We start from the raw sequence: 19,987 nt of genomic DNA on the forward strand, positions 1-19,987 counted from the left end.
TCGGTTCCGCCGGGGCCAGGAGCGCTCTGCCCGGCACTACCGGCAGCTCTCCGGTCTCCCGATCTTCGCGGCAGAACCTCGCCGGGGTTCTGCACGTCGGCAGCCCGCTGCCCCCCACCGCTCCCCGGGCACGCTCCCGCCCAGGTGAGCGCCGCCGGCCACGCCAAGCCCAGCCCAGCCCGGCGGGGCCCGGCCCAGCGCGCTCGGCCGGCGCGTTGGCGTTGCCCTTTTAAGAGCGGCGCGGGGCCGCCGTGACGTCGCGCGCGCACAGCCCCGGCCCGGCCCGCCCGCCGCCGCCAGAGCCGGGAGCGGCGGCGGCAGCAGCGCGGAGCGCGCAGCGCCCGCCCGGCCCGGCCCAGCCCCGCCGAGCCCAGCCCAGCCCGGCCCGGCCCGGCCCGGTCCCGCCGAGCCCGGCCCCGCCGCGCCGGCACCGGCCGCCCCGTCCCGCCGCCCTGCCATGCGCCGCGGCCCGGCGCCAGCCTCCGCCGGCGGGAGCCGTCCCGGCAGCAGCGCGACGGCGGCGACGGCGACGGCAGCGGCGGGCGAGCGCTGAGCGAGCGCTGGTCGCCGCGGCCCCGCAGCAGCCGCAGGGCGGCCGGGCCCCGCCGCGGCGCGGATGTCCGCGGGCTGCCCGCAACGGGAGGACTCGCCGCCGGCCGCCGCCCCCCGCCCGCGCTGACGGGGCGGGCCAGGCGCCCCCCGCGCTCCCCGCAGCGCCCCGCGCCCGCCCCCCGCGCTCCCCGCAGCGCTTCCGCCCGCCGCCGCCGCCGCCATGGCGGTGAGGGGGGCCGCGGCCGGCGCCGGGGTGCTGCTAGTGACGGCCAACGTCGGGTCCCTCTTTGACGACGTAAGTACCGCGGCCGCGCCGGGGGGGGGACACGCGGGAGGGCACCGGGGGGTGAGGGGGGGGACACCGGGGGCTCCGCCGGCAGCGCCGCCGCCCCCCGTCCCGGCCGCCCCGGTCCCGGCCGGAGTCCGGTGCCGGCGGAGGGGGGGTGTGGGGAGGGTCCCCCCGTGGCCGCCCCGTCCGTCTGCCGGGGGCGGGGAGGCGGCTCTGCGGCCGCTGGAAGCGCGACCCGCGCCCCCGGGGAACGCCCGCGGCCGGGAGCATTGCCCGCTGCTGAGCCGGGACACCGGCATCCCGGGCGGGGCGCGTCCTTCGGGCGCGGATTCTCCTCGAATGTCAGATTTTGGGGTGCGCTCGCCCTCGGGGGGGTGCGGGGGGGAACAGCCTGTGCCGCGGGGCGCGTCTTCCGCGCAGGCTGCGGCTGGGCTCAGCCCGGGCGCTCCTCGAAGGCGCTCTGCCCGGCGGGGCGTGAAAACCCGCGGTGATTCCTGGTTAGCGCGGTGTGCTCGGGCAAATGCTCGGGATATTCCTCATCCCGGCAAATCAGGCGAGTGCAACAGTTGGTGCGGCTCGCGGCTCAGCGAAGAGAAGCGCTTTCCTGCGCATTTGTGTGAATTCAGACAGATGTTTACAAGTGCCGGCTTCTAAACCCGCGAGGCTGTGCCCGGTGGAGCCTGGCTCCGCTGCAGGCGGTGGCAAAGCGCTTCTGGAGCCCGGTTAGGCCCGGCCAGGCAGGGCGAGGGGAGCGTCAGCCGCAGCTGGGTCCCAGCTCGTGCTGCGGGTGTTAGGGCCGGCTTGGTGCGGGAGGCTGGCGTGCCAAGCAGATAACTCAGTGCGCTACAGTAAGCCTGGGGTTTTTTGTGCTCCTCCCCTCCAGTCTTCAAAGTTTGCTTTGGGTTTTTTTCATCATCTCGAAAGCTGACCCGAAGTACACCCTTGATTGACAGCTGTCTAGTCAAAGGACACAACTCATCTTTTCACCAACTTTAGTAAACCTTGACAAATTATCACTGCACTTATTTTTACGCTTAAATGTGTCAGTTCCTATTAAACGAACGCTGTGGAAACACTCATTTCATGATCGTTTTCATGAGCGTGGCCCCAGGCTCGTGCAGTATCTATTTGTGAGTAAAGCTGCGTGGTGCTCGGCAGGAATTCTGCAGGTAATTCCTGCCATGTGCTCCTGTTGCCTTGGCCAGAGCCCACGGCTGGCACCTCCCATTGAGCCGAGCCTGCTGCCCGCCCCGAGCCCGCTCTCCCCAGTTCAGTGCTCTCTGCCCTTGGCCGAGGGTGATGCGAGTGGCCGCGTTGGAGCACTGTCACTGGAGAAATCCCGTGCTGTCAGACTGAACCATTCCCTGGTTGTTCCTAGCTAGTGTTGTAGACCCACTGGCATCGCCACAGTTGTTGTTTGTCATTCTGTGTGACCAGAGAGGGGAACGTTTCTCCTCTAGCAAGCAACTCCCTTGCAAAGAAAAATTTAGTTTTCTCCAGCAACCAAACCAGGCTTATTTGGATATGTTCCATTGCAGGGTGAGGAGTGGAAAGCCTGGTCTGAACTCTTGTGATTACGCTTCTGGTTTGTTGCTGTTGGAGTTGGGACTGGCCACTGCCCGGTCAGGTTTCTGGAGTGATGTTGGTGCAATTCTGGCACAATAAAGATGACTTCAGGTTGGCTTGGGGACTTAGCTTTCGAGTTGCGCATTGGAGCTGTCAGTGGCTGCTTCCCCTTGTTGGGCTCTTCCTGTTCAGGTGAGGACTAAGTATCTCCTGTGGCCTGAAGTGATTTCAGTTATGAGCAAGGACTCCTGCTCTGACAGACTTCACCTAAGCTGGGCTGCAAAACCATTGCCGGTTCCTTTAATCCATTTTTTTTTTCCATTTCTGATTCCAAATTTCAGTTGGTGATACGTATTTTGATTAAACACTACATTTTTAGTCCAGTTTTGCTGGACCTCGAGGCAGTGTAATGTCACGCCTTGTCAGGACACGGCGCAGAAACCCCAAGGGGACAGGATGGTGGGGTCCAAGTGCCCTGCGCTAGCACAGTCCCACCTGCTGCGGCCTTGGGGTGTGATGCGCTGCGGGCCGGGGGCTCTCTGGGGAGGGTCCCTAGGCGAGGTACCCCATGGGAGGGGGGCTGGGCCGGGACGGGGGGGGCTCGGGGGGTGGGGGTCTTCGGCTGCTGCAGCTGCCCAGCCCCTCTGGGGCCGTGCTCTCACTCTTACTCCCCACGGGTGGGAGTTCTGCTCCCCCTTCCTGTGCCAGCAAACCCTCGTGTCTTGGCTCGCAACAGACCTTTCTCCGGTTTGTTTAGAGTAGCCTGAATGTTACTGCATGGTGACAGCGTGACTGGCACTTGAGATGTGTTTTGTGTGAGTGCTCTTTACTTGGCCGGCACATGCTGTGTGTGTGAATGGTCTAGAGACCAGTATTTTATGGAAGAATAATTTAAAATATCTTTGGTAGGCAGGTTCATCTGGGTGGGACAGTCTTTCCTAGATCACTGGTATCGCTGACGTGGCTCTGCTTCTGCAAAGAGGAGAAAACTGCTTTTTCTTTCCTTTGCTCTGTGATTGCCAGCAGCAAGTCATGATAACATACTGGTTTGCTCCTGCCAGCCATCCACATCCACTAATAACCTGTTGCAGTGCTGACCTGGGAGCTCATGAATAAACATGTTAACAGTGAAGAGGGACTGCGCTGGGTTTGTTTCATTCCTCGAGTAGTTTTGCTGCTTCATTAAAAACGTTAATGCAGTATTAGATCTTCAAAGTTTCGTGAACACGTGCACCTCATGAATATGAATGCGTATGATTTTTGGTACGTTCGTGTTTACGTAAGCATTTAATGTTTGTCTTGCTGTATAAACATTTCCTGTTTTTTATCACAGTATACTCTTGCTAACAGCAGAAGATGGAGTTCAGGTTACCTGTGGGTCACTCTTTCTCTTTCTTTCCCCTCCCCTGATGCCCCTGCCCATGGCAGGGGGGTCGGACTAGGTGATCTTTAAAGGTCCCTTCCAGCCCAAGCCATTCTGTGATACAAGGCTCTCCCTCTTCCCCTCCCTCCCCAGTTTCCTTGCTTTCTTTTCTTCCTCTGTCTGCGCTGACAATGTTTCACATTTACCTTTTGATGAGCCTAGCGCTGTAGTGGCCGCAAAGTCCATCTGCCTGGCCCTTCACGGCTCTTACCGCATAGGATTTTAATTACTTTAACGTGCCGTTGTTTTTCCCGATCTGCTGTATCTTCTTCATTCCCTTCGCTTTTCAATGGCTTAATGCTGTTTGGTTTTCCCTTGGGACAAAGACCCAGGAGTCGGGTGTGAGCAGGGGACGTTGGGGCCCACGAGAGCTGCCGAGCGACGTGAGCTCTCCCTCCTGAGGGCTGAGTGTAGGTGACCGACGGAAAGTTGTACCTTGCCCCGGCATCGGCAGTGAAACGCCTCCAGCCGACCTATGCGAGACCCCTCCGGGGACGCCCTGGGGCTCGTGGGGGATCCCGGCAGCGTCTGCGGGACTCTGCTCGGGAGGGTTTCAGGCAGCGTCGGGTAAGGGTACGTCAGCGGGGAAGCGTTGGGATTTCACTGCAGGGTTGTTCAGCCCCCAAGCGTGGCGTGGCTGCCCAAGGAGCAGAGCGGGCTGGGTTACAGACGCTCGAGTGGCGGGGTCATGCCTGTCCTTAGCCCAGACAGGCCCCCAGCCATCTGCAGCCAGTGCAGGCAGCCTTTCCTCCCCTGCCTCCACCCTGCCTGTCCGGCAGGTGACTTGGAGAGGCCATGGGACACGTGCAGTGGAGAAACCTCCCTTACGCGTGTCTCCCCATCAGCGCAGCAGAGGAGCTTCGGGTGTTTCAGCTGGATGGAGGCTCACAGAGGTCTTTGCAACTCAATTTTTATTGTTGTCTCAGAAGTTTTGTTACTGTTTGCTGCCCGTTTAGCTGGGCACAGTCACAAATGTTGAAAAAACACCTTAGTGCTCACGCTTGGAAATTGCATCTTACTCTGTTTCAGTTTTAGGTGACTTTAACAATCCATGTTGTTTAAACCTCTGCATGTAGATCTTTAGGGTAACGATTTCCAGTAGGCCCGGCAGACTTAGCCATACAAGTTCCAACGTTTCTGCTTGGGTTGGAAAATAGCTCATTTGTTCCAGTTTCCTTTGAAATTGGAATATATGAGCCCAAGTCAGGTAGGTACTTCTGAAAACGTTTCCTTCTGTCTTCATAGCAATGGATGTAGGTGGCTCTCGTCTAATGGGAGGTCGATGCAACTCATCAGTTCTCAGGACAAACTTAGGCCAGGATGGAAGTGTGACAAGAAAGGTAAAAGCTAAACAAAATGTGTAATTTTTTTTAGTTTAAAAAAGGAGGGGAGAAAGCAGGTTAGGGAATTGCTTGCATGGTGCTAGGGTACTGATACTCAAGATCTTTAAGTGACTAACAGCATTACTGTCCTACCTGCATTTTCTCTGCCTGTACAAAATACTGACCTTCATAGGACAGTGCCCAGATGGGGCAGTAAGCTGTCACCTTTCCAAGTGGCCTTGACCTCTGCTGCATTTGGGTGAAAGTCTCCCGTTCTCATACAGTGCACAAAGAGGGCAGGGGTGGAATTTCTTGTCCCAAGTCCTGTTTGTAGTAGTACTATAAGTACGCTTACTGCTTTAGTTCTGTATATGGAATATCCTTTGCTTCTCTTAAGAGTGGAAGTCCATCCATTGAATTTGAAGTAGAAACACTTCCCATAATAATTTTTAAAAACAGCCTGCTCTTCTGATGGGTGGTGGTCACAGTATAGATGTCTCTATCACAGCTGATCTTAATTTTCTGATCCTGAAATAGTGGGCCTAGTTTTGTTTTGATATTAGATATCCGTGGATTTAGCTGGTATTAGGTGATAAGGATAAGTGTTCTTTTGGCTTTGGGTTTGTTTGGGGTTTTTATTTTTATGTTTCTTCTTTTCCGCTCAGAAATAATTATTTGAATTTTGTGGAGTATTTTGAGTGTGGTAGGATGGAAAATGAATTAATTAGGTTTTGGTTTCTAAATAAGTATTAAGACTAGAATGTTGCAAGTCAAAGCACACTTTTTTCTTCAAACCATAGCTACTAGATTGAGTGAAAGATAATGTTTGATTCGTTGTGGGTTTTTTTAAAAAAATGCATTATTTCACTGCTGAGAAACACTTATTCCATCCCTACTGTCAGGCTGTGTTGATGTTATCTGGAGTGGAAGAGAAAACTAAACAAATGTACCCAGATAAAGGCAATGTTTCTGTGAGATATTTAACCGTACGGGAGTATTTCTGCCAGATTCCATGGGGCTGGCCGTGGCTGAGGGCCCTTGCTGGCGGGGAGGACTGAGCTGACGCTTGTTTTCTGGCCAGGGGGGGTAAGGATAACAGAAGTCTGGAGGGAGGGGGGCAGGGGCAGGGGCAGGTGAGCGAGGAGGGCCCTGGCCTGGCCGCACTGGGGGTCTGTGTGCTGGGGAGCAAACTCCTCCTTCTGTGCTCCCCAAAGCTTGCCAGTAGCTGGAGAAGGAGCCCTGGCCACATTTGGGCCAGTCCAGCTGGCCTGGAAGCCGTCCTGGGGCTGAGCCCGGGGCCAAGCCCGGCGCTCAGCAGCTCTGGCTGGCTCCCGAGGGCGCTGCCCCCAGACCCTGGGCTGTTTATCGCCCTGCTTTCTGGGATGCTGTAAAATTGCGTGCTCCCGACTCAGGACTTCCATTTTAGGAATACGTACCCTTAAGCCATAATGCAGAAGGCCAACGAAGAAGTATTTTTCAGTGTCCTCTATTATGGGAACCCTAAAAATAAGTAATCTCTAACTTCTCTTTATCTGTTTCTGCACTCGTCGCTTTCTATTTTCTGGTTATTTTGGAGTCGTCTTTCTGATTTTAATTTTTTGTTGTGTGAGTGCCACTGGTAATTTCTTAAACATTGTTGCCGCCTTCTGTTGGTTTCATTTTCTATGGAGGAATCTCAAATCAACTTTTTTCTTAGTTTCTGCTGTACTCACGCTTACGCTGGTTTTTAGGAGACTCCTTGTTTTACTTGGTTCTAAACCCCCTCTGCAGGAAGAGAAATCTTGAGGTAGACCAGAATTCAGTACTATCAAAAACTTCTTGGGCTGTGTTGAAAATGATGGTGGGGAGGAGAAAACTGTTTTGTTACCCTTTCGCAGTGTTTGTGTGTTTGAAAGAAAATATTTGTAGTAATCGAGGGATCTGTTGTATCTTGAGAATTCAGTTGTTGGTAACACGTTACCAGCAGGGTGCAGCTGTTGGCCCAGATGCGCCACTGAATGAAACTGAGTGGTGGCCCAGCATGATGGTTTTCATGTGTAGTTCTTCATCTGCTGCTGTGAAAAGGTCTGTTGGTTTGAAACTCCCTTACTGCCCCTTGTTTTCTTTTACTTCTGCGAGCGGGGCTGAGCTCCGGGGGGTGCGCACAGGCAGCTGGAGTGGCCTAGGAGGTACGATGGAGCTGTGACAGCAGTAACGTCCATGCGGGTCTTCGTTACTGAAGCGCTTTTTCCAGGTAGATGGGGATAAGTTGCAGCTGTTGATACTCGGGCTCTGAAAAATCTGTAAGATAGCTGCAGGGGGGATTGCACCAGTTTGTAGCTCTTTCTTCATTTGGTCTTTAGGCAGGTGACAGTGTCAAACATGTACAGTGAGAGCCATGTGCTCGCAAGCATGCGCTTTTGACAAAGTCTTTCTTAAATCTTTCCCAGCTTGCTTGAAGATCTGAATACTTGTTCTGGTTTATAATTCAGCTCTCAGCAACCCCAGCTTAGGCTAAGGATGGCACACCAGTGTGTGCTGGCGGGGTTGTTCGTAACCAGTGCCCCCTGCGCTATAATAAGCAGTGACGGGTGAGAGTGAGTTGCAGGGCAAATTCCCCTTTTAAGTCTAAATGAGGATCAAGACCCGAAGCAGTTGTGCAGTAGAGCAGTGACATGTTATTGTGCATCCACATATTTGTGGAATTTAAAAGCTCTTTTCTGATTTGCTAAAGACTATTGGAGCAGTGATAGTACAGGCAACACAGAGGGTGGGGTTCTTCCTCCAAGTTGGAGTTGTATGCTTAAAAAACCCCACTTTTTCTTTAACAAAAAATAACAAATTTTCTTTTTACAGATATTTTTACAATTCTCTGAGCAAAAGAGTTTTAATTGGGAGCTTGTACAGTGTTTAGCTTCCCTTAAGCAGGAAACTCAGAAGATTATCTTGTAGACCATCTTTCCTCTCCTCCTGATTAAGTGTTACCATTAACAGCAAGAGCACATGTTTACACGAGGAAGTAATGGTGGCAAAGTGCATTATATAATTACAGTTTTCTGTTAATGTGGTTTTATAGGAGGTGGAGTAGAGTTAGCATTTTGTAACTTGCTGGGTTTCCACAAATTGCCAGTATATCAGTGCGATGGTTTAAGAGGATTTAATTCCCAGAATATTTGAATATGAAATTATGCAATGGGAGTAGGGTACCATAGGAAGAATGCTTTACACATGAATCTGTTAGTGTATTAGCTTGTATGAACACTCTCACAGGGGTCAAATTGTAACAGTTTTGTTGCTGTTTCAAAGTTCCCATCATAAATTTTCTTACCACAGAGTTAGACTTCAAAGGGAGTTGCACACAGAATACCAGTCCAGCCCTCACATGTCATGATTTTTCTAAAAGGCTGAACTGTTGTTTACTTTCTTTTTTTTTCCCTTTTATGTTGTTTATTTCATCATACTGTTTATATCTTCCACCTACTGCAAACGTATTTCCTCATTTTATCTCAGATGCTTTCTTTCACTTTCTCGTGCTGTGGATACTTATCTCCTCCTGAAAGCTGTCCCCTTATTCCTCATTTACTATTTAAAGTGAGGAAGTGACTGAGAAAAGCAGCCTTTTCATTTGCAGTTTTATGTGTGCCTCCAAAGCCATCAGGAAGGCGGGTTTGGTTACCCCGAACACGTCGCTCATTGCCCCCTGAAGCAGGGATTGAACGAGAGGGATCTGATTTATTAATGCATGTCTGCGGGGTGGGGGTGCGCCGGGGAACGAGCCCGTTAAAGGCAGAGCCAGGACAACGTACTGACAGTGAAGCGACTCCCTTGGTGTTACAAAACTGTCCCACGTGGAGCTTTATCTCAGGCTTCGAAATGTCGTTGATCTCAGGCTTCGAAATGTCGTTGCGCTGCCTTTAATGCAATGACTGTCTTCTTCTCTATTGAAGAGGTGATTCCATGAGGTTAAACTCAAAGTTTCTTCTCATCAGGGTAGACCAACGCGCCATTCCTTGGCACCCATGTGAGAGGAGAAAGTCAAATGACTGAAGTAACTTGGAAGACAGACTGGCTCTAAGTTTGTGCTCTGGGAGTTGTCTCCACCCCCCCCCCCCCCACCCCACCCCCCCCAGAAGATCAGCCACATTGGTCGTAGCTTTACCTTGTCCTCTGCCCCTAAACTCTTAAAAATTCAGGCAGGCATGTCTGACTGCCAGCCCGTTGTATGCTTTTAGTATATGGAAGTTCTCAAAATATATCTACGTTAGTGTAGTCTAATATTGCATTGGATATTTTATAACCATCTCACTCCCTTGGTAGAGAATGGGGGGTGTCCATAGAAAAACAAGACTTTCTGCCTTTGGTGACTGCTTCAATGGCCTATCGCAGAGTCATTTAACATCTTTTTTGCATCTTTTATTACTAAAGTGGCAAGGAGTCTTCCCCTGATGAAATTTCCAGGGAAATATGTTATTTCATAGTGTGGAAAAGGTCAGATTAAGCACAATAATCATCAGACTGGGAAAGAGTGAGTATTAAAAGTAAAATGTTTCTTTTACTGCCTTTTTTTCCAATGGTGTATGGTAGTTTTTCAACACTTTTGGCACTGTTTTCATTATTTGTATGTAATTTTTTAGTGTAAATGTACTAGTTAACCACTTTCATCTTCAATATGTTATTAGAAAAGATGTTAAAGTTAAAGCATTTATTGACAGCAAACAAAGGTTATCATTGCTTTTATATGGTATTTTGAAGTCAGATATAATTGATTGTTTTCACTGATGTCTTCAAGTTGTTAAGCACTTCTCTATGACTCAGTCAGCTTTAACAAATAATATCCTTGAAAGCAGAAGATTAAAGCTAAGAGGAATAATTAAACCCATTACAACACTGCAAGTTTTCTCTCATGGTATAGGTAGCTTACGTGATGGTTCAAACAGCTTTTAGGTGGTATGGCTGATACTGATGCCTAGATATTTACCAAACTTGAGCTCAGCTTAGGACCTGCGTGTTTGTAATACAAGGTGATCCTGACAACCGGGGGGTGCAGTTACAAATGCACAGATGCAACGGGAAAAACTTTCATTTCACGTTGTGGTTTGTGACTGGAAGGATTTTCACTTCAGACTTTGGTTTGTCCTCAGTAAAACATCTTCTGGTCTTTTCTTGCACCTTTTCCCAAACCGGTGAAAAGCTATCCCACCTGTATTCCTTGCCAAATAGATGTTTTTAAAGGCCCTGCTGTCCCTACCTTTCCTGTCTCCTTGATTTTCCCTGGTTTCATCGCAGCTTCTTTTCTAATATAGTTCACAGTCTTGTAAGAAGAGGTTTTAATGTGACATGAAATTGTAGCAGGGATAGAAAAAAACCCCATAAGCTGAAAATGAGTGATTGAGAAGGAGCAGCAAGGTGATGATATGGTGAACTGTACAGGTCTGCCTTCTGCCAGCAGTGTCTGGTGGGGCTGGGGCTTCTACCGGGGCTGGGTGTGAGGGAGAGCTCAGCAGTCTGGCCCAGGTTTCTGGTTAAGCCAAGCTTTAGGAGCGAGGTGTCGCTCAAGAAGGAGGAGCCCAGATCTCTTACACGCAGGTGCTCTTGTTTCTAGGGCAAGCACACATTTCTGTATTTGCCCACTTCTCCTGTCCATGCTTGAGGCCTGGCCCCACCGCATTTTGGGGAGGCTGCCCCCCCCACCCCCGAGCGAGCTCCCTGCCCAGCCTCAGGCATGCAGGACCCCCAGGCTGGGGCCGAGAGCCTGGGCATGCTGATCTGGGCCCAGACTCGCTCGCCCTCCCCCGCTTGCCTTGCGGGAGCCGGGAGAGGCTTCGGTCTTCATGTCCCTTGGCTGTGCTCGGAGCCTCGGACCCCCTCAGTTGCATGATGGGGTCTGGCTCCTGCAATTGGGCCATGAGCCTGTCCTGTCCCCTCTGAGGCATCGAGGGAAAAGCCCCAGGGTGGGAGGCAGCTGCATGTCACTGATGGTGGCCAGGGGATGTGACCCTGAGGCGAGCGGAGAAGCATCCCAGTGCATAGTCAGGACAGCAGAGGGGTCACCCGCTGTTTTCCTTCACTGCAGAACCGCATGGGGTGATCGGCTGAGGCATGGGAGACATCAGTTGTCCTTCAGGATCCTGTTTGTTAAGAGTTTAAAAAAAGAACCTGGAATTGCCCACTGTTTTCAAAGCCTGTCTGCTGCTTGCTGTTCATTGACAGCTCCAGAAGTTCTAGCAGCACGGCATTTAGTCACTGGGAGGAACCCACGTTTGTTCAGTCTCCACAGAGCCAAAATTAAAAAACGTTAATTTGTAATGGTTTGCTGATGCACATACAGAAGCCGTGCACTTCTCTCTTTCGGGATGTAGGAGTAAAGTGTACTGAATGGCACTGAAATGAGGTTGTTTGGGTGTTTTTCTTTGCAACACAAAATACGTGGTGTTACATTAAGCACAAATTTGGAACAGATAGAGCGTTAGACTGCAGAACGGGTGGCTGCAGATCGCTGCACAGGGACAGCAGTACTTGACATGGCTCAAAGAGGGGCTGCACGCCTGCGCTGCAACCACTGCCCGGGACCCTCCATCCCTCAAAACAACCTGCAGAAAAAAACAACTGCTTCAGGGCTAAAGGTGTGTTCTGGTCATTATCAGGAGGAAGGGTGGCTTGATGGTGGAAATGCTTGTCTAGGCTCTGGAAATCGGGGTTCAGTTGTGTTCAGCCACAAGTGTCCTGCACAACCCCGGGCACATGGCACCAGATCCCCCAGACGACTGCACCTCGAACTGCCACCGAGGGTGTTCCTGGGCTCGTGATGGGCTGTGGATGCAGCGTCCTGGTTCTCCCTCCCAAAATTGGAGAATTTGAGGGGCTGCTATGAAGGTTGTGAAGTTGGAGATGGTAAAGTGGACAGTCGTGATTGTGTGCAAGCAGGTGGGAGTAGCTCCTCAGCTGGCGCCGGCTGTGCAGTGTTTCCCTCTCAGAAGGCTGCATGCCTGAGTCGAGTGGCAAGCTGCCAGGGGGTAACCGGGCGGTGTGGGTCACGGGCGACACCCAGGGTGATGGCTCATTCTTTCCCCCTTAGTTTGAGGAAGGCAGAGAAGCGCCACGTACTGATTTCAACACAGCTTGTATGGGCATGCACCGCATTACTGGAGAAGTTCCTGGCTAAACAAAGGCTTAGTTAATACAAGCTGTATGAGCCTCCTGCTTAGTGAGAAGTTCCTTTGGCTTGTGCAAGCTCAAATGGATGACAAGACTAGCTCTTTAGATAGACTTTAACAGAAAAAGTTTATCTGTACTTACAGGAGTAAGTTAAAAAAGGGAAGGATACTCCATCTTGGTCTGCGTTTTGGTAAGGCTCGCAAAGACTGTTTACAGGATGTTAAGTAACGTCACCTTTCTCTAGAAAGTTCAGACCTCATTAAAAGGCTTCACCAGCACACCGCTGAAGGAGCGGCCAATCACAGGCATTAAGTACCATGGGAACACGCTGTATCCAAAACTCGTTTGTTGTACTGTGCGCAAGGCAGATCTGCCTCTACTTGTTCTCTCTGCATTTTCCAGTTTCCATTACATTCTTGAAAAGAGATTTATTTTTTTATTGGCTTTGAATGTATCAGCAAGCCACTGCATATTAATGGATGGGCTCTTTGGGGCAGCTATGTGCCATGCCATTAGCTCTCCTGGCACTGCAGTAGATGAACAGTGAGGGGCAGGCAGGCTTTCTGAGTTAAAGCCTTTTAAGTGATCCCGTGGGAGCTGGTTTTGAAGTTTTTGTTTTTCTGGTGTGGCAAACTCTCTAATATTAGAGGCTTTACCAATCCCAGTGGGAAAAGCAAAACTAGTTTTCCCATAGGAACATCTCAGAAATGTATGCTGAACTGTCTTTGGCAGTGTTATTTACATGTCAACCAAACGTTAAAAGAAATTGCTCAAAAATCACTTGAGGGAATTCTCTATTCATTAAGTACCATCAGCCAGCATTAGCTATATTTTAATTACTTCAGAATTCTTGTTTATTTAGGGACAGAATTACTGCTTTTCTTGGACTAACTGGGCAGTAAAGACCTTTATGTGTAATGTTGGGCAAACAGCTGTCGTTTGACCTGTTATTGCAGCAGATTTGCACAAAGGAGGTTCCTTTTGACAAAAGCATTGGCTGTCTGTGTCCCTGACCTCACCATTTAACATGTTTTTTAAAACCAGCTGTTCAAAGTCAAAGTGTTGGTCTAGAATTCTTATCGCACTTTTTATTAGAGGAAGAAATGGAAGAACTGTTTTTTTAAATTTGTTCTTAACTTCAAATGTTGCCAGGCACATGAAGGAGTCAAGAACTGGGTGGAACGGTATGATAGGACCAACCCACTCACTTCGGAGAACTGGATGTGACCCAAAAATCTTCTGCTAAAGCAAGCTTGTTTTCATGAACTGGCAATGTTGTTTTTCTGGGCTGGAAGGACAGACCTTATCCAGGCTTGGCTGCTTGCAAGACTGCGAAGCCAATTCTCATTTGTCTTGTGGGATAGCGATTTTTAGCAAAAGGGAAGCAGAGCCTTTTCCCTTCAGCTATCCTTACTAAATACTAAAGTATTTGTGATTTATGACCACTGTGCACCTTTTACTTATCTCCACAAAGAAAGATCTTTAATATAATTCAGGAAAAAGTGGGAGAGGAACTGATGCCGTGTGGATCTACTTGTTACTGCAGGCTATCAATGCCATTGTAGTCTTACTGAAGTGAGTGTGTGGAAAATAGACTGTATGCCAGGACTGGTGAAGGCGGAGCTGTGTAAGCCAGGTGAAGGGATATACCCTTGACTAAGTAGGTGGAATTTTGGTGCAAGGCTGGTTTGCTTGTGCTGCTTAAAATAATGAACTTTTGCCAAACTGATTGGTTTTTCATTTGTATGTGAACATTCAGTGAAAATCCATATGAAACAGATAAAAGGTTTGATTTATGTTATGTTCAGAGCAATGCAATAAAAGTGCATAAGGAAACTCCTTTCTAATGCCACGGTGGCCCAGCACTGGCACAGGTTGCCGGGGGAGGCTGTGAGTCTTCATCTTTGGAGGCATTCAGGAGCCATCCGGACACAGTCCGGGGCAGCCAGCTCTAGGTGACCTTGCGCGAACAGGGGCTCGGACTGGGTGACCTCCGGAGGCCCCTTCCAACCCCAGCCAGCCTGTGACTCTCTGCAGTCAGACTTTATACATTTTTGTTGTTGTTGCTGATGCTGTTGCCTGTCGCTTTCCATCACTTGGAGAAGATGACTGCCTACTTCTTGGTTCATCTTTTTGTGGCAAATCCTTGTTCCCTTTTTATCTGCTTTCCTGTTATGGATTTAGACCATTTCCAAATGCTTTGCAGAGTGACTTAGGTCCAGGAGCTGGAACACATGCATTTGAAAACAAAGGATGTCCTGCTCTCCTGAAGACTTGAGGAAAAACACACACATTGTCTGTCAGCTTATAAAGCTTCTCTGAATCTTCTGAAAGCTTCCTCCTATGCTCTATAAGTGTGTTGAAACTGAAGTCTCCAAATCAGGCTTTCAGCTCTGACTGGGTTTTGTTTGTTTGATTTTCTGCTGACATTTCAGTAGCGAGTAAAAACACTGTTCCTCATTACTGGAACGGTGGTGGAGCTAGAAGAGAGAAGTGAGACGGTAAGAACAGTGGATCTGCAGGGTTCACTGGAAGCTGATGACCATGGTATTTACCCAAACAACAAAGGTGTGTGATGGGAAGTGATTAGATAGCAGAACGGCTGCTTCACTTATGTGTTTTGATTTTTTTTTTTATTATTATTATTTTTTTTATCTACCACTGTGCTTGCAGTATTACTGTTTGTTACTTGAAGCATGATTGGTCCAAAGAACTGAGTTGAGAACTGGGAAGAAATGTTGTCATAGTACGAAAAGCAAAAAAAAAAAAAAAAAGTATTCATTTTCTATTGTACATTTTTGTTCAATTGCCTGGTAATGCAAGGCAAGATGACCTGTATTCATATTTGCAGTAATTCATCTGGCATAGCAGGAGTGCAGAGAGTGAAGCTTTCCCCAGTATTTTAAAAGCTGCACCGCTTCTGAGAAACGGCGTGTCCGACGGGCCGTACAGAGCCGTTAGTCCTGAGCGCAGAGGCGTGCTGCAGAGGTGAGCTCGGCTTGCTCGCCATGCTCAGCAGGACCGGGCTCGTCCAGCGTGGTGAGGCTGCCTGGCATCGCCTCCAGCAGCAGGGCAGGTTCAGACCCTTCCCTCTGCTGAGAAAAATTCCACACCTGATCTCGGATTTGACTGCTGTGTGGCTTAATGATGTCACCTAATCCGCAGCTGCGGCCCAGTGCTGCCTCTCGCCTTTTTCTCCTGATGCGGGGAGCTGCCGTGTGTGGGGCGTAGGCGTCCCGGTGGAGCGGAGCGGCTGACGACGGCTGGGGTGGGGTGTGCAGCCCCCAGGGAGGGGGCAGCGGGGCCAGCTGAGGATGTCGCAGGTGCTTTATTGGGGGTCGAGTGGCTCTGCGGGAGCTGGGGACAGCGCAGGCAGAGGTGCGCTGGAGGAATATTTTGAGGATGCTCTGGGTGGCAGAGGAAGGCGAGGCCGGTGGAGTCTCTTGAGGCTGCTGGTATTTACAGTGCTGCCTCTCCATCTCTCCCTTCCCTCTCTGAGCTCAGTGCTTGAGTCTCGGCTCTTCTCCTGCAGATTTTGCAACCCCTGACAGCCCTCCCTCAGAAACCTCTGGCTGCCACAGAGGGAGGGAGGGAGAGAAGGCAAAACGCTTCGGCAGCCCTCAAGAGCCGGGCCTTCTGCTGCTGTCATAGGCGACTGCTGCTGCCCGTGGAAGGGGCTTCCAGCGCAGCAGCGGGATGAAGTGGTGCAGAGGGAGAGGTGTAAGGGAGGGGCTCGTCAGGGCACGGCAGGGCTGATCCTCCCCTGCTTTGGGGAGTTCGTGTAGCTCCCCATTGCTCCCAGTCTGTCGCTCCGTGGAGCTTCTGCTTTGCCTCTTGTTGTGGTTCCTCTCTGCGGAGGGGCTGTTCCCGAGCAGGCACACGAGTCCCACTCTACAGGGTTGGCAGAGGCTGGAGCAGCGAGTGCTTCCCTTTACATCAGTACCTGGAGCAGCGAGATTCACCAGGCGGGACGTGCTGGAGGCAGGCAGATAACCTTAAAGTTCTGAAGCAATTCTGAAGCTTGTGTGTGTTTCATAGGAGGAGGTTGTCCCAAAATCTTCATTAGGAAAACTCATCGTGCTTTTCCTTAGCAGTCAACAGCCTGCAACCAGAAAGTATTTTTGCAGCTCTGAATTCGTTGTTGGAGGACTCTGTCTTACCTGCTGCTCGAGGTTGACAGCCATGGTTTCATCCTGAAAGCCTCTGCAGGGCTGTATCCTGAAGACTGCAGCAGTGGGGGGACCCTATTGTGCTACGCACCATGAATGCACAGAAGGCTGCACTGTTCAGAATAGTTTGTGATTTTTTTAGGTTCAGCAATGGCATCCAGAAGCAGGGACAGGGACTGGAGCAGAGCAGTGTTCCTGTTAGAACCACAGCCATCTTAACAAATGTCCCGGATAAGAGATATCCATTTAAAAAAATCCAAAACCCCCAAATCCCCAAACAGTTAAAAGTTACGTAGACCCATACTTGAAAGGAATATTGTTACTGTTTTATCTTCCAAATGTAAGAATAAACCTATGGTGAATTTCCTTTAGTGTTGGCGAAAAGCTAGCTTTGCTGCAGTCTGTAAATACTTGGATCACTTAACTGTGTTCCTTAGAGCTCCTTAGAGCTTTTGTTGAAAATTGGGAAATATGTTAGATAGTGCTTTAACTAGGTTTGCTTGAAATCTACAGATACTAACGCTGTCTTACACGATGTCATCCTAGAGGGAAGTTCCTCTAGCTGCCCTGGTTTTTCAGAAGGTTCAGGGGTATTTTAATTAGTTGAAAAATGTGAAGACGTTATCCAGAGATCTCAGCAGAACTGAAGTTCTTATTTTGTCTTCACAGCACTTCTTCTAAAACATCTTAATTAAATCCATGAACTTAAAATCTTTCAGAAAATGGAAATAGGTGTTTGCTCTCATTAAATGAGTATATAAAGAAGTGGGAAATCTTCAGAAGATTATTTTTTTTAATGTGGGAATTCCCCCAGTAATGTTTCTGAAACATGACATTCATACAGACAGCTTATTAGACTATTCCATGTGTTCTGTTTCATTTTTCATGCTTTTCCTTTTTCATGTGTCCAACCTGATGTATATCCTTTTAAGTATAATCTTACATTCCGTAAAATAACTGTGGAATTGTGCAAGTATTTTTCTCTAGAGCAATAAGGAAATCATAATGTGAAAAGACACTAGGTAGATTCATCAAAACCAAATTTGAAATTGGGGGATTTACTTTAGCTGACTTTTCCATCTCTCTCTAAACACTAGTGGTGAGGGACAACCAGATGATCAGGCCTAGTCAGCATGGGTTTATGGAAGGCAGGTCCTGCTTGACAAACCTGATCTCCTTCTATGACAGGGTGACCTGCTTATTGGATGAGGGAAAGGCTGTGGATGTAGTTACCTTGACTTCAGTAAGGCCTTTGACACCGTTTCCCACAGCATTCTCCTGGCAAAACTGGCTGCTCGAGGCTTGGATGATCGCACGCTTTGCTGGGTAAAAAACTGGCTGGATGGCCAGGCCCAAAGAGTTGTGGTGAGTGGAGTTAAATCCGGTTGGCAGCCGGTCACGAGTGGTGTCCCCCAGGGCTCGGTTTTGGGGCCACTCCTGTTTAACATCTTCATTGATGATCTAGACGGGGGGGTCAAGTGCACCCTCAGTCAGTTTGCAGACGACACCCAGTTGGGTGGGAGTGTTGATCTGCTCGAGGGTAGGGAGGCTCTGCAGAGAGACCTGGACAGGCTGGAGCGATGGGCTGAGGCCAACTGTAGGAGTTTCAATAAGGCCAAATGCCGGGTGCTGCACTTGTGCCACAACAACCCCCAGCAGTGCTACAGGCTTGGGGAGGAGTGGCTGGAGAGCTGCCAGTCAGAGAGGGACCTGGGGGTGTTGATTGACAACCAGCTGAACAGGAGCCAGTGGTGTGCCCAGGTGGCCAAGAAGGCCAATGGCATCCTGGCTTATATCAGCAATAGCGTGGCCAGCAGGGACAGGGAAGTGATCTTACCCCTGTACTTGGCACTGGTGAGGCTGCACCTCGACTACTGTGTTCAGTTTTGGGCCCCTCACTCCAAAAAGGCCATTGAATGACTCAAGCATGTCCAGAGAAGGGCAACGGAGCTGGTGCAGGGTCTGGAGCACAGGTCTGATGGGGAGCGGCTGAGGGAACTGGGGTTGTTTAGTCTGGAGAAGAGGAGGCTGAGGGGAGACCTCATGGCCCTCTACAACTCCCTGAAAGGAGGGTGCAGAGAGGGGGGATGAGTCTCTTTAACCAAGTAATGAGCGATAAGACAAGAGGTAATGGCCTCAAGTTGCACCAGGGAAGGTTTAGACTGGATATTAGGAAGTATTTCTTTGCAGAAGGGGTTGTTGGGCGTTGGAATGGGCTGCCCAGGGAGGTGGTGGAGTCCCCATCCCTGGAGGTGTTTAAGAGTAGGGTCAACATAGCGCTGAGGGATCTGGTGTAGTTGGAAACTGTCAGTGCTAGGTTAATGGTTGGACTAGATGATCTTCAAGGTCCTTTCCAACCTAGATGATTCTGTGATTCTGCGACTATGGGAGCCAAATTTGTGCTTTTTTCAAATAATTTAAGTAACTGTGAATTCAAATGGCATTCTTTAATTCATTTTGGAAATACATGTTATCAGGTCTCTGAGAAGAGATGGCAGAAACTGCATTCCTCCCAAAGTGATCGGTTCTGTATCTGAGGGAAAATACTGTTTTGAGTACTGAGACCTTTGAATAAAAGGTCTCCTCACAGGTCAGAGTACTCTGGAGCAATTTGCCTTTTTAGAGAACTGTGGCCCTTGCCTGTTCCTGGAAAGTTTATACACCACTTCCCTTCCTTCAAAGGTGAAGCGCAAGCTGAAGAAATGTTGCGAGGAAGGTATGTCTGCTTTTGTATTGTGGTGTTGTCTTTGGCTGAGTGTTATGGGTCTGTAACGTCTTCCCTCTGATCACTGAACCAAGTGATCTACAGGCAAATTTGCCTTTAAAAAAGTAGTAGACCAAGTAGTCTATGGGAAGTCATAAAAAGGATAACTAGAGAGGCTATTTGGCTTGTATGTTAAGATGATTGGTGGAGCTATTGAAACGTGGCTTCAATGAAATATTACAGCCCTTTCTTTCAGTTCAGAAAACTCTCTGAATTGCAGCTTTCTTTGCTTACCGCTCCTGTCAGCGTGAGTGGTGTTGGGGCAAGCGGTGGACGTGTGCTGCAGTGCTCTGAAAGAGATGTGCAGAAATAGTCCTAAAACCAGTGCTGCTCCCCTCATTTATGGCCAGTTTTTGTCCTTCGTTGCCTTTTGCTAAGGCATTGCTTTGTGTATGTGCTCTGGCTACACCAAAGGGCTGGGTACCAGGAGCTCAGGTTTCCTGTCGTGTCTTGACCACATACATCAGGGAACAGGGTGATGGGGATTTACCTCCAGAGTTTAGAAATATGGCTTTGTTGTTTGTGTGTGGGGGTTTGCTTGGGTTGTTTTTTGTGCTGGTGGTGATTTGGGGGGTGTGTGTGCTTTGTTCTGTTGTTTTGTTTTTGTTTGGTTGGTTTTTTTTAATATTTTGAAAGGGACTGACTCCTGACAATGAACTTCAAGAAAATGTGATGCGAGCAGGTGGTGATAAATACTGCCATGGTGAATTTTATTTCATATGTGTTACTAGAGAGATGGTAAAGCTCTTCAGCCCTTTTTATCCTCAG

At 49.7% G+C, this 19,987-nt stretch overlaps 1 protein-coding gene across 3 annotated transcripts in view; it reads left to right on the forward strand.

Annotated features, from left to right (window-relative positions):
* Positions 1-669: 669 nt before the first annotated feature.
* Positions 670-19,987, forward strand: part of INPP5A (inositol polyphosphate-5-phosphatase A) — a 251,562-nt gene continuing 232,244 nt past the window's right edge. Inside the window, exon 1 of one of the 3 annotated variants that reach the window (XM_074875636.1) lies at positions 670-847. In XM_074875636.1, the coding sequence (XP_074731737.1) occupies positions 773-847 (75 nt within the window). In that variant the 5' untranslated portion in view covers positions 670-772. The remainder of the gene's footprint in view (positions 848-19,987) is intronic. The other 2 variants (XM_074875638.1, XM_074875637.1) reach the window with 2 other exon arrangements.

This window comes from Strix uralensis, chromosome 7, assembly GCF_047716275.1.
Source record: "Strix uralensis isolate ZFMK-TIS-50842 chromosome 7, bStrUra1, whole genome shotgun sequence".
Taxonomy (NCBI): Eukaryota; Metazoa; Chordata; class Aves; order Strigiformes; family Strigidae; genus Strix; species Strix uralensis.